Raw genomic sequence first — 12,681 nt, 5'->3', positions numbered from 1 at the left:
ATCATCCAAACCAGTAACAACTTTGTTGGCAAAAAAATGTGGCTTTAGTGCAGGTATAAAATCTCAACCAAATTACACATGCTTGTTTGATGTTCAACATCCAATAAATATTTATGAAGTGCCTACCATGTGCCAGGGTTTGTGCTGGAGACGGGGAATATAACAGTGAGCCAGACAAGTTCCACCCCATAGGAGACCCAGATTTAAAAAGGAGAATGGAAATGCAACCAGGCAATTATAATGCAGAGGTATTTTCATAGGGCCAAGTACAGGGAGTGGTGAGATCCCAGAGGAGTTTATTCATTCATTCAGTTGATATTTATACAGCGTCTTTATTGAGCATCTACAAAGTACCTGCACATTGAATAGGAGCAGAGAGAACAATGTGGGGAAGAGAGATGCAGCTTCTGCCCTCATATTGCTGTCAGTCCAGTGGAGGAGAAAGACAGGTAGGCATGTCATTACCGCATGCTGATGCTATGAGAGGAGAGCATCTAAGAGGGCACCAGACCCACATTTGGGGTGGTGAGGAAAGGATCTAAGCAGCGATGGGAAGGATCAGAAGGTGGGGGAGATCCAGACAGAGGTGAGGGTACTGTGCATAGCCATAAGAGCAAGAGAGACCACAGACGAGGTCAATTCAAATGGCCAGAACAAAAATTTACACAGAGTGGAAGTTGCAAGGGGTTGGGGAAGGAGAGGGTTGGCAAGAGATAACCAGTGACCCTATGCTGACAAATCTTGTAATCAATATTAAGGATTTTGGGCTTTTTATGAGGATAATGGGTAAAGAAGAGATTTAAGCATATGAATTAAGTGGTCAGATGTTCACTTTAGAAAATTACAAGCTGCCATGTAGAAAGGGGATTGGGGGGTGAGACGCCAGAGGCAGGAGACCAGTTGGGAGACTACTGGAGTTCCCTTGGCAAGTGTTGGTCACACCTGACCTAGGCACGGTGATGGAGACATGTGGACTGACTGGTGAGCTCTTTGAGAGGTGCAATCAACAGGAGGTGGAGACATGGGAAAGAAGGACTCCAGATAGTGTGCTAGCTTCTGACTTCAGCAATGAAGAAGCTGGCAGAGCACAGGGGCCTTGGAATTGGGGTAGGTAATTCGTTCTTTCTTATATACAGTATGTTGAACTTGAGGGGACAGGGGAGAGTCATATGGAGATATCCTGGAAGCCACTCAGTCTGGAATTGAGGAGAGAGAGCTCAGCTAAAGTCTGTGATTTGGAACTCATCAGAATAGAGGGGGTACTGAGCTCATGGCCATCAGTGAGGTCATTCATGAATGTTTGGAGCAAGATGAGGGCAGGGATTGAGATGGATGTGGATGGCTTACTGAACATGTATGAGAGGAAAGCATACATGTAAAACACTTCCGTCTGCTAACTTATTTTCTCTAATTTGAGAAGAGTCCTCTCTTTGGTGCGTTGAATACCACATTTCTAGAAGGCCATAGTGAGAGAACCACTGGCCTAAAATAAGGAGGTACTGACAGGCAGCCAGAGTCTCCATGGAGTCTAGAAAGAGGTTAACCTGGGAGGAAGATGTGTTCCCGCTGGTCCAGCACTGGTTGAGGGAGGAAGCTTGATACAGCAGGAACACGCTTTATATCTCCGGAAGAGGAGCTCATCCAACAGTCACTCCCAAGGCTTTTCACAGGTCATTTGCGCTCCCTGCAAGTCTGCTCATTCGCTGTATTTCCCAGGGATTGCTTAGAAATCAGTGTCTTGTGAGTCTGGTTAGAAAGTGTCAAGTCCTAGAGCTCTGGTGGATCAACTTGACAGAACTGATGGGGTTCAGGGATCTACAAAGCTGACTTAAGGCTCAGGGACCACACTAAGGCACTCATTTAGCAGGACACTCCCCTGGCACCTCCTTAGCCGCAGCACATCACACTGCAGGTGCTGCCTCCAAGATGCGCAGGGACAGTGATCTGGAGGGAAGGGGCTTGGCGCTGTTTGCACCAACTTCATATGGGGAGGAAGCCGTAATGACAGTTATGGAGGAGGGCCTTAAGCCTGAACTCTCATCTTGAATCTGCCATTTAATCGCCCCTTTCTTTCCTGTTTCCCAATATTTTTCCTGGGAAACCTACCATTCCTGTAGCCCACTATACATAAGGCAAAATGACACCTTATTTTAGGCCAGTGGTGTAACATCTGTCCTTTGCTGATTGTTCTGGTGCAACTGGGAAGCACAGGAAAAAATCTGGGTGAGAACTTGAATCTCTATGGTCAGCCTGGTAACGTCATAGAGAAACACTGGGGTTTGAGGTGTGTGTAGGTGGGGAGGGTTCACAAGAACAGAAAGCACTGCCCACCCTTGAAGAACTTGCAAGGCTGACGTGGTGCCTTGCACACAAGAGCGCTCAGCCGCAATGCAACTACCACCACAGATGCTCTCACAGGAGGTGGGTGGGGCCGGTAGAGACAAGACCTTGTGCTCCTAGAGGTGGTGCTGGGGTTGGGAACTTGAAAGGCTCTGCACAGTCAACACCAAGCTTGAAGATCACTTAGACCCATACAAAGAAGGGAAGGAGAGAGGGAAGGGGGCCGAGAACAGAGTGGCTTTCCCCTCTGGGAGCCATGAAGCCCAGCAGTCCTTCCTGTGGACACTCACTCAACAGAAGCTCAGGGCCTGACTCAGTCTTCAGGGTTGAGCAGCCGCATTCTTCTCTGGTTGCAGTCATTTGATCGAGAACACTTCTTCATTGCTAGGGTTCAGAGAGTGTTTATCTTACAGAGCTGTACAACGTTACCACTGCTTCTGGGACCTGACACATGGAAGTTCAACTATTCCTGATGGCCTTAAAATAAGCTGTGTGAACTCTCTTCAGCTTGCCAAAAAGAAGAAACGGTTGTTTCAAAATGATGGCTTTCCATAGCTGCAGGCATTTCAACGTCATCATAGTCACCTTCAGGCTCAATATAGCTTGGGATGGAAACTGTCTTCACATTTCTATCTTTATTTACCAATGAGTATGTCGATGGTGGCTCACTTGGGGTTTCCTGTGGGGCTAGAATACACACAGAGGTCCTTAGATGCAAAGCTCTTGTGCATGTATGTGTTTTTGACCAAGTGGCTTAGCATGGTTTTCATGGGTAGTCTTTTCATTTCTTGGTGGACCAGATCCCCATTTTACAAAGAAAGCTGAAGCACAGACACGACACGGTCTCAGGATCCCCAAGTGAATAAATGACAAATATTGGTCAGACATCTTGACTGCCACATTCCTCTGTCTAAGACTGCACTACAGTGGGAACCATGAAACAGAAACTTTGACCAGAAACCAACCAAGTGAGTAAGGTTGTGTCTACAGATCCTGATTCTCATAAGGAAGTGATACGAACCATATTTCCTTCTTGGCACATCCCTCACAATGACTGACACTGTTTTCTTGAATGATTGCTAATTGCTCATGTATGAATCTCCCTGCTAAGGAAAAGGGAACAATGGTGTTTCAAAAGGTTAACTCAGTGCAGCATGGGTACATAGCAAAAGGACCAAAGTGGCTACAGGAAGGATGACAAAACAGCTCAGCTCCACTTTTCATGGGAGCTGGAACTGCCTGGCCCACAATCTCATCTTTTCCTCAGAGAACCGGGAAAACTGCCACCATTTCTTTTTCTGCAGAGCTCTGCAATTAGATCTGAGTTCATGGAGACAGATCCAAGTTCATGTTCAAGCTCCAGCAGTGTGACCCTGAATAAGTCACTTAACTTCTCTGTGTCTAAGTGTCCTCACCTGTCAGAGGATAATAATAACGTACCTGCCTCCTAGAGTTGTTGAGAAGATTAAGTGAGATGATGCCTATAAAGGGCTTAGCACAGGGCCCGACACACAGTGCATGCCAAATCAATGTTAGCTAATATTATTATTTATCCATCCAAGTAAAACGTTTTTACTCATTATCTACTGAGCTCCAGACACTGTTCGTAGGGGTGAACCAGACCAGAAAGGTTCCTGTTTCCTGGAGCTTATATGCTAGTGGAGGAGACTGATAAATGAACAAAGGAACAATAACTACATAAGACACTTTTGGTTTCATAAAGAACATTAACATCTAGATAGGGTAATTAGGAATGGCTTCTTTGAGGTGGTGCCATGTGAGATGACACTTGAAGGATGAGGCAAAGCCAGCTGCCTGAAGAACTCAAGGAATAACATTCCAGTCAAGGAAACCAGGCAGTTTTTCTGAGAGAAGGGTGAGAGGCCCAGCGACAGCCCCACGGTTCTGTTTATTCATGTTCTGAGCTGGGATTTGAATGTGAATATTGATGGAGGCTACTGGTACTTAGTCTAACCCTTTTACACTTATTCATCCTTTTTGAACAGGTTGCTGCCAGCTGCAAATCCTAGACTGAAGGCTCATGTCCCACAACATTTGTGTGTTGAAGCCCTAATCCCAGTGTGGCTGTACTGAGAGATGGGGCTTGCAGGGAAGTAATTAATGTTAAGTGAGGTCATAAGGCTACAACCCTGGTCCACCAGGATTAGTGCCCTTATCAAAAGAGACAGCAGAGAGCTCTCCCCATCTTGTGAGGACACAGCAAGAAGGTAGCCATAGAGAAGGCAGCCATCTGCAAACCGGAAGACAGTCCTCACCAGAAACCAAATCAGATGGCCCCTTGATCTTGGATTTCTAGCCTCTGGGACTGGGAGAAAATAAGTTCCTATGGTCTAAGTGACCCTGTCTATAGTACACTGTTATGGGCAGCCTGAGCCAACTCAGACACCTGGATAAATTTGTTACCCTACCTTAAATGGGACTGTTATCAGCAAAATATACTTACAGGCATCTTGTTGAGAAAGCAACCCTCTAGGTGGCAGAGGGGGCAACTGACCTGGTGATTGATCGAGAACATTCCTGGGGAGAAAGAAAAAGGGGTTGGTGTTTGGGGTTTGTTTTTTTTGTGTGTGTGTGTGTTTTAATATATTTTTATTGATTTCAGAGAGGAAGAAAGAGGGAGAGAGATATAGAAACATCAATGATGAGAGAGAATCATGGATCAGCTGCCTCCTGCAAGTCCCCCACTGGGGATCGAGCCCACAACCCAGGCCTGTGCCCTTGACCGGAATTGAACCTGGGACCTTTCAGTTCGCAGGCCGACTCTCTATCCACTGAGCAAAACCAGCTAGGGCATTGGTGTTTGGTTTTGACCATGCCTGCTGTCCGTGGACTGAAAGGAAAACGTCAAGGAAAGTGGACAGGGTTGAGCATTCAAATCTAGGTCCCTGAAACCTGGAAGCATTACCTGCCCTTTCTAGGTCTTATACCCCATTTGTAGCCAGCACCCTAAAGAAACCACTTCCTGTAGCCCAGAGAGCAGCTGGGTTTGAGGGAAGGGCGTTGAAGTACTGTAACAGAGCATGGAGCACCCCGTCCTGGGCTCCCCTGAGCTGGTGAAGAGCGGAGGTAAGCACCAGCTCTATTTTGATTCGCAACATGTGACAGCAATGCCACTACTGGACATATACCCTACTGAAATGCTTGCATATCCTCGTCCAAATGTTCATAACAGCACTAGTCATAACGTCTCAAACTGGACACTCCCCAAATGCCCATCAGCGGTAGAATGGATAAATTCACAGGGGTACCCTCTCACAGTGGAATACTCTATAGCAGTGAGAATGAACAATCTGTAAACACACACAGTGAATCTCACAAAACGCTGAGCAAAAGAAGCCAAACACCAAATAATACACACTGTGTAACTCCATTTATATAAAGCCTAAAAACAAGAAGGAACTAACCTATCCTATTTCAGATAGTGGTTATCCTGGCGGTAGAATGGCTGAAAGGGAATATAAGATGTTGAGGTGCTGGCAACTTTTTAAAAAAGCCGGGTGCCAGCTACCTGGGTCTGTTCAGTTTTTGGAACTGTATTGACTTGTACTCTTACTGTGTGCAATTTTCTGTGTTCATATTGCTCTAAGAAGTTTCAACAAAAAGGTAGACTCCAACCTAGACCCCGTTCCTCTCTCTGTACTTCGATTTTCAAACTGGTACTAGATTCTTCTGAGGAAGTTTTGGTCTCCTCTGAGTTTAGGCTGCGGAGGAGTGGAGAAAGGGACACATGGCGAGAGTTACATCAGTGGCCTTTTCTCCACCCCTCCATGGCTCTTCCTAGGAGAGGAGGGGAATGTACCTGACTCCTAAATTTGGGGAAAGTCCAGCTGTTCCCACTTTCTCCTCCGGAGCAGGCCTGAATGCAGAAAGCAAGTATTCTGCTCTGGTGTTGGCCATTCAGAGAAAGGGTGGCCCTGCGGGCGAGACCCGAGCTGCTGCCGAGCTGCCTGTGCCCCGAGCAGGAACGTCTCCTGGTTTTGAATTAGAAAAGGCACTTGCCCACGGAGAAGCGCCACAGTCTGCAATGCCAGTCTTGTCCTCAGTAAAGGCAACATGTTGTTACCTAACCGCATGACACATTGGTCTTACTCCTCATGGACCAGAGCTGGCGGGGGAGGAGGCCTGTTATTTGCTGGACCCCTTGAGCCGCAACAAAATTCATTTTAGTAGAGCCTAGATTGTGTTTCAGACAGTGTGTACATTCCAAAGAAAGGATTGGCCCTTGACCAGCTCCTGGGAGATAACCTCTAAGCTCCCGAAATATTCTGCTTGATAAGAGTGACTTTGTGTACTTGTGGCCTTGGGCCAGCCAGATAGTTTATGCTAACAAGGTGACTGCCGGTGAACGCCTGCCTGCTAGTGTTTGCCAAGGGCCTCGGGTCATGCTGTATCGGCTTGGCTTCCGGAGGGGCTGGAGGCTGAGTTGATAAAGTAGTTATACGGGCGCTCCACGCCTATGTGACTGATGCCCAATAAAACCCCAGAAATCCAGGCTCAGGTGAGCTTCTCTGGTTGGCAGTGCTTCGCACAGGCTGACACAGTGCATTGCTGGGAGGATGAAGCGCTGTCCATGGGATTTCACCGGGAGGGGGAACTGGAAGCTTGTGCCTGGTCTCTCCTGGACTCCACTCTATGTGACTTTTTCCTTTTGCTGATTTTTTTCTTGGCGGGTGGGGGGGAGTGGTGTGTCATTTTTAACACTCACCTGAAGATATGTTTTTATTGATTTTTAATTTTATTTTTTTTTTAGAGAGAGAGGTAAGGAGAGAGGGAGAGAGAGAGAGAGAGAGAGAGAGAGAGAGAGAGAGAGAGAGAAATACCAATGTGAAAGAAACATCAATCAGTTGCCTTCCGTATGCACCAGACTGGGGATTGAACCCACAACCTAGGTATGTGCCCTGACCGGGAATCAAACCCACAAACTTTTGGTGTATGGGCCAATGCTCTAACCAGCTGAGCCACCAGCCAGGGCCAAGGCTTCCTTTGCTGATTTGACTCTGTGTCCTCTCGCTGTAATAGCCCATAACCATAGCTATAACTACTTTCCTGGGTCCTGTAAGTCCTCCTAGAGAATCCTCCAACCTAAAGGTGGTCTGGGGGACCCCACCATAGATAGCAATTATAAAGCCCCAACGATATTACAAAATACAAAAGTGAAGTTGGTTTTTGTTCAGTGCAATAGCTTTTAGAGAATTATATTTGTAATCCACTTCAAAAAAGAAGGGCAGAACTCACCCTGAATGGGGGACCCAGAACCCAGAACCTGACCTATGACCTCTATCAAAGTAGATTACAGCCCTAGCTGATTTGGCTCAGTGGATAGAGCGTCGGCCTGAAGATTGAAGGGTCCTGGGTTCGATTCTGGTCAAGGGCACATGCCTGGGCTGTACAGGCTCAATCCCCAGTAAGGGGGAGTGTGGGAGGTAGCCCATCGATGTTTCTCTCTCACCATTGATGTTTCCATCTCTCTCTTCCTCTCTGAAATATCCTATCTAATAAAGAGGGAATATGCTAATTGACCATCACTCCATCACAAAGATGGTTGCACCCACAGCTGAGGCCAAGTTCCCTTAAGGAGTCTTAAGGAGCAATCAGCAGGGACCTGATTGCTACGCCCTCCCACACCCAGCAGGGCTTGACGGGGGACCTGAGGCTGCGCCCCCTGCCCAGTGGGGCTTGACAAGGGTGGGACTGGCCAGGTCTGGATCTAGCCCAATGGCGGGGGGGGGGGGGGGGGGGGCGCGGCCGGGTCTGGGTCTCATGTGATTTTGAGGCGCATGTGGGTGGGTAGGGACTTGACTCTGGGTCCCCCTTTTAATGTGCACAAATTTTGTGCACCAGGCCACTAGTGTGTGTGTATACATACACACACACACACACACACACACACACACACACACACACATATATATATTTCAAATATATATATATTTGAAAAAGTAGATGACATGAGAGAGGAGTTGGGGAGCAGAGAGAGACACCGCCAAAGCCCTGAGACATCGCTCCTTAAAGTGGGGAGAATTGGCAGACATGACATTTCACTGGCTGCAAAGGAAAAGCAGGCGTTAACACTGGCACAGCAGCGTAGGCCCAGGAGTGGAAGTGAGCAGGCAGTTCTCAGACTTAAAAAGCAGAAGGATTCCCCCACTTACTCATACATCATTTCTTCATCATTAGGCTTTTGATTCAAGGGTCTAGCAATGTCCAGTTTCCCTCCTAAGGAAAAAAACAACAACATCATTCACTTAGGAAGAATTAGCAAAAGTTGTGATTTTAAAGCCCTAACCAGTTTGGCTCGGTGGATAGAGCTTTGGCCTGCAGACTGAAAGGTCCCAGGTTTGATTCTGGTCAAGGGCATGTATCTTGGCTGCGGGCACATCCCCAGTAGGGGATGTGCAGGAGGCAGCTGATCGATGTATCTCTCTCATTAATGTTTCTAACTCTCTATCCCTCTCCCTTCCTCTCTGTAAAAAAATCAATAAAATATATTTAAAAAAAAAGAAAAGAAAAGAAAAAAAAAAGTTGTGATTTTACAGTTTAAAAATCCTCAGAACCCAGGCTGGTTCGGGACATTTGGAAGAACCACCAGGAAGAAACAGATTTAGGGACACAGAGCCAAAAATTGGTAGAGGTGGACTTTAACCCAGGCTGGCTGAGCTAATCCAATGAAGGCAAGAGCACGTGGGCTGTGTTTATTTCCTTGTTGCCTGGTACTACGCCTGGCACACAGTTGGCATTCAGAAATACAGGTCAAATGAGTAAGCAAAAGTGCAGTTGGGAGGAAATGACATAAAAAATGGGAAAAGCAGTTTGTCATTTGTGATGCACTGGGCATGTAAGTTATTAATTATAGACTGCTTGTGAATAAAAGTGGGTCGAGATAAAAGAAGAGGTAAAGTTTTTGTTCAGGAGTATACTTTTGTCTGTATCTGAGAACGAGACATTTTAAGAAGGCAAATGAGTAGAGGACTACAGGGGCCAGAATATACATTTTGTATTAAAAAGACTAATTACTTAAAAAAATGAAATAAAATAACTAATTACCATGAAGGGGTAGAGAGAAAAGAATATTAAACTGGGAGCTCAGTGGGCCTGAGTTCTGCTCCCAACTCTGCCACCAACCCTCTGAGACGTCAACCAAGGCTTCACCTCCTGCTGAATCTTAATATTCTCATCTCTAAAAAGAGATTAAGAGGCCCAGCCAGTGTGGCTCTGTGGTTGAGCATCGACCTATGAACCAGGAGGTCACGGTTCGATTCCCAGTCAGGGCATATGCCCGGGTTGTGGGCTTGATCCCCAGTGCAGAAGGCAGCTGGTCAATGATTCTCTTTCATCATTGATGTTTCTATCTCTCCCTCCCTCTCCCTTCCTCTCTCAAATTAATAAAAAAAAAATGAAATAAATAAAAAGAGATTAAAAGAATGACAAGATTTCACTTTTTGTGTGGCCCTCACATTCCAGCACTGGGGTAAGCAGGATTCTGAGGCTTGTCCAGATGCAGCAGGAGGTCAGTGCCTCCTGGAGGGGCTCCTGGGGAAAGTGGCTGGACTTGTATTTACCGTCCTCAGGGGTCCTCCAGGTTTAGGACATTATGTAAAGGGATACGACCTCAAGAAAACACACCACCAAACCAAGGGTTTCATGTTTCTGGTGATGAATATAAACATGGAAAACCACTTGTATTTAATCTACAGTAAGTGCCAACCTCCAGGAAGCTGCTTATTTATGTCTGAGGATGCCAGGAACCTCTGGCTAAGGTGGGTAATACCAGAATTCAGAGTATGATCTTAGAGGAGGCAATCATGGTAGACAAACCAGTTGATCATAAATCGAGTCTATATTTCATGCCTCAAGACCATTTTTAAAAACCACCTATTGCGGTTATGGTTGGCATATGGAAAGCTATACACATTGAAGGTGTACAGCTTGATGGGTTTGGAATCAAGGCAGTTTTGACATTACACAGACCAGTGCTCTGTTTCCCGTCTCAGAGATGAGGTGCTGTGATCAGCAGCTTACTGAAGAGAAAGCCCTGGAGCACAGTGAGCCTCCAAATAGATTCTGCCTTCACCCAAGCCCTTCGGGCTGGAAGAGTCCTTGGCCATTAGTTAACCTCCCTCCCTTCTCTATGCAGATGGGGAAACTGAGACCCAAGGATACAAGTTAGTGGCAGGGCTCGAGCTGAAACCCAGAATGCACCACACTTAATCCAAAGTTCAGCCCATACAGGCCTGGAACTAATCTTGCTCTAAAGGATCCCTAATGCACTTATAAACACCCCTCCACCTGCCCAGGTGAGATGGCCATTACCTTGTCTGAGCAAACGCCTACAGATACAGAACAGGATGAGGCCCAGGACCACAGAGACGATGATGATGGCCACAGCTAAGATGATCCAGAAATTGTCCCTCCACCAATCCATTGCTGTGGATTCCTGAGGAGAATGGAGATGGAGGAATGAAGCATGAGTGAAAGGCATGCTAGGGTGGTGGGGCAGTTACCTACCACGTTTGTGAGGACACATCTGCTTAGGGATCAGGCAGGCACCGGCTCACAGTCAAGCCCTGCTGATTAGCAGCTGGGAGACCTCAGGCAAGTCCTTTAACCTTCTGTGTCCTTGTCTGCAATATGGGAGGGATGCGGCCTATGACTTCTCAGGGGATTTGGGAGGGTTAGAATAAGATTTGGACTAACTTGGCACTCCAGAAATGGAAGATGCAATCACTGCTTTTTATATATATATATATATATATCATCAAACATGCAGTAGGAGGGGGAAATGCCATTTAAAGCAATAACTGACAGCAGTTTTAAAAAATTTTTCTTTTATTGTTGACAGTATTACAGATGTCTCCCATGCAGGTTTCTTTTTTTCTATTTTTCTAAAGTTGTGTCTTTTTTTTAAAAAAAAAATCTTTATTGTTGAAAGTATTACATATGTCCCCCTTTTCCCCCCATTAACTTCCTCCAGGCCCCCTGCCCAAGGCCTTCAGCACCATATGTCCATGTCCATGGGTTATACATATATACATACAAGGTCTTTGGTTGATTACCTCTCCCCTCTTACCCCCCGCCCCCCATGCAGTTGTTTTTATATCAAACAGGCAACATGGGCTTAATTCACAACACGGAGAGAGAATTGTGAGAGTTTTTCTTTAGATGGGGGGGGGGGTATCATTAGGAAGGTTCCACAATGGAAAGTGACCAGTGCCTCTGTAGGACCGTTCTGTCTAATATTCACTCTTAAATGGTTGTACTCTTCTGTTCCCAAACAGAAGATTTGTAATAAAATCTTCCATTAAATTGCACAACAAGGGCTTGTATGAACAGAACCTGGGGAAAAACGACATGTGTGCAGCGGGTTTCCAAGCGAGGGGTGACACAGGGGCAAGCAGAGAGAACAGTGGCTGCCAGGCCCCAAGTGACAGTGGGAGCAGGATGGACTTGGGAGTGGCCTCCAGGAATTCAGGGAGATCCTGGGGAGGGGCTGGGCTCCCCTCACCCATGGAATGAGCACTCTGACAGTTCATTTGGATATTAAACTAGAAATGATCCTTGAGGCCTGGGAGAGATCCTAGAATATCCTGGTTATGTGAGAATCAGCTTCCTTGTCACCATCTAGCCAATGGAAGCTCACCATGGGTGCTGATGTAGCACCATTTCTGATTCATACTTTATTTCAGAGAGAAAGGGAGAGGGAGAGAGAGATAGAAACATCAATGATGAGAGAGAATCATTGATCAGCTGCTTCCTGCACGTCCCCTCCTGGGGACTGAGCCCACAACCTGGGCATGTGCCCTTGACTAGAATCAAACCCAGGACCCTTCAGTCCACAGGCCGACGCTCTATCCACTGAGCCAAACCAGCTAGGGCCTGATGCATGCTTTTGAATAATATTAACAATGTCAACAGGGACCCAGGCGGGTGGCAGAGGAACAGGGGCAGAATTAGGCTGCTGCTGAAGCCATTCTCACTACGAAGACCTTCTGACTTGGCTTGCTATTTAAAAATGGGCATTACTGGCACAGTGTGGTCATCTATGAAGTTGTTATATTACAATTTGGATTTTCAGTTCCAAATTTTGTTTCGTTTCCTTAATGAAGGTTTGGCTTACTCAAATATAGTGCTCTTTGTCTATTAATAAACTTATGTGTGGCAAAACTGGCCATGCATAACCAGCACTGTGCTATACTCATCATTCCGCAGCTTCCTTTTTTGCTCAATGTTGTTTTTGTCATTTATCCATGTTGGTAAATGTGCTGGGGATTTACTCTTAAGACAGCAAAGTGTCAACAACCAGAGAGCAGGGATAGCTCGTCT

At 46.4% G+C, this 12,681-nt stretch overlaps 1 protein-coding gene across 1 annotated transcript; it reads right to left on the bottom strand.

Moving 5' to 3' along the window:
* Positions 1 to 2,818: 2,818 nt before the first annotated feature.
* SCIMP (SLP adaptor and CSK interacting membrane protein) lies at positions 2,819 to 10,840 on the bottom strand (the record flags this gene model as incomplete). The annotated part of the gene is made up of 4 exons (XM_080678764.1): positions 2,819 to 3,027; positions 4,805 to 4,878; positions 8,514 to 8,577; positions 10,672 to 10,840. The coding sequence occupies 4 exons, from the start codon at positions 10,838 to 10,840 to the stop codon at positions 2,819 to 2,821; spliced, it is 516 nt and encodes a 171-aa protein (XP_080534890.1).
* Positions 10,841 to 12,681: the final 1,841 nt, after the last annotated feature.

This window comes from Plecotus auritus, assembly GCF_963455305.1.
Source record: "Plecotus auritus genome assembly, chromosome: 7".
Taxonomy (NCBI): Eukaryota; Metazoa; Chordata; class Mammalia; order Chiroptera; family Vespertilionidae; genus Plecotus; species Plecotus auritus.
Note: the sequence above shows the minus strand (reverse complement) of the source record. Positions and strands in the feature narration are given on the sequence as shown.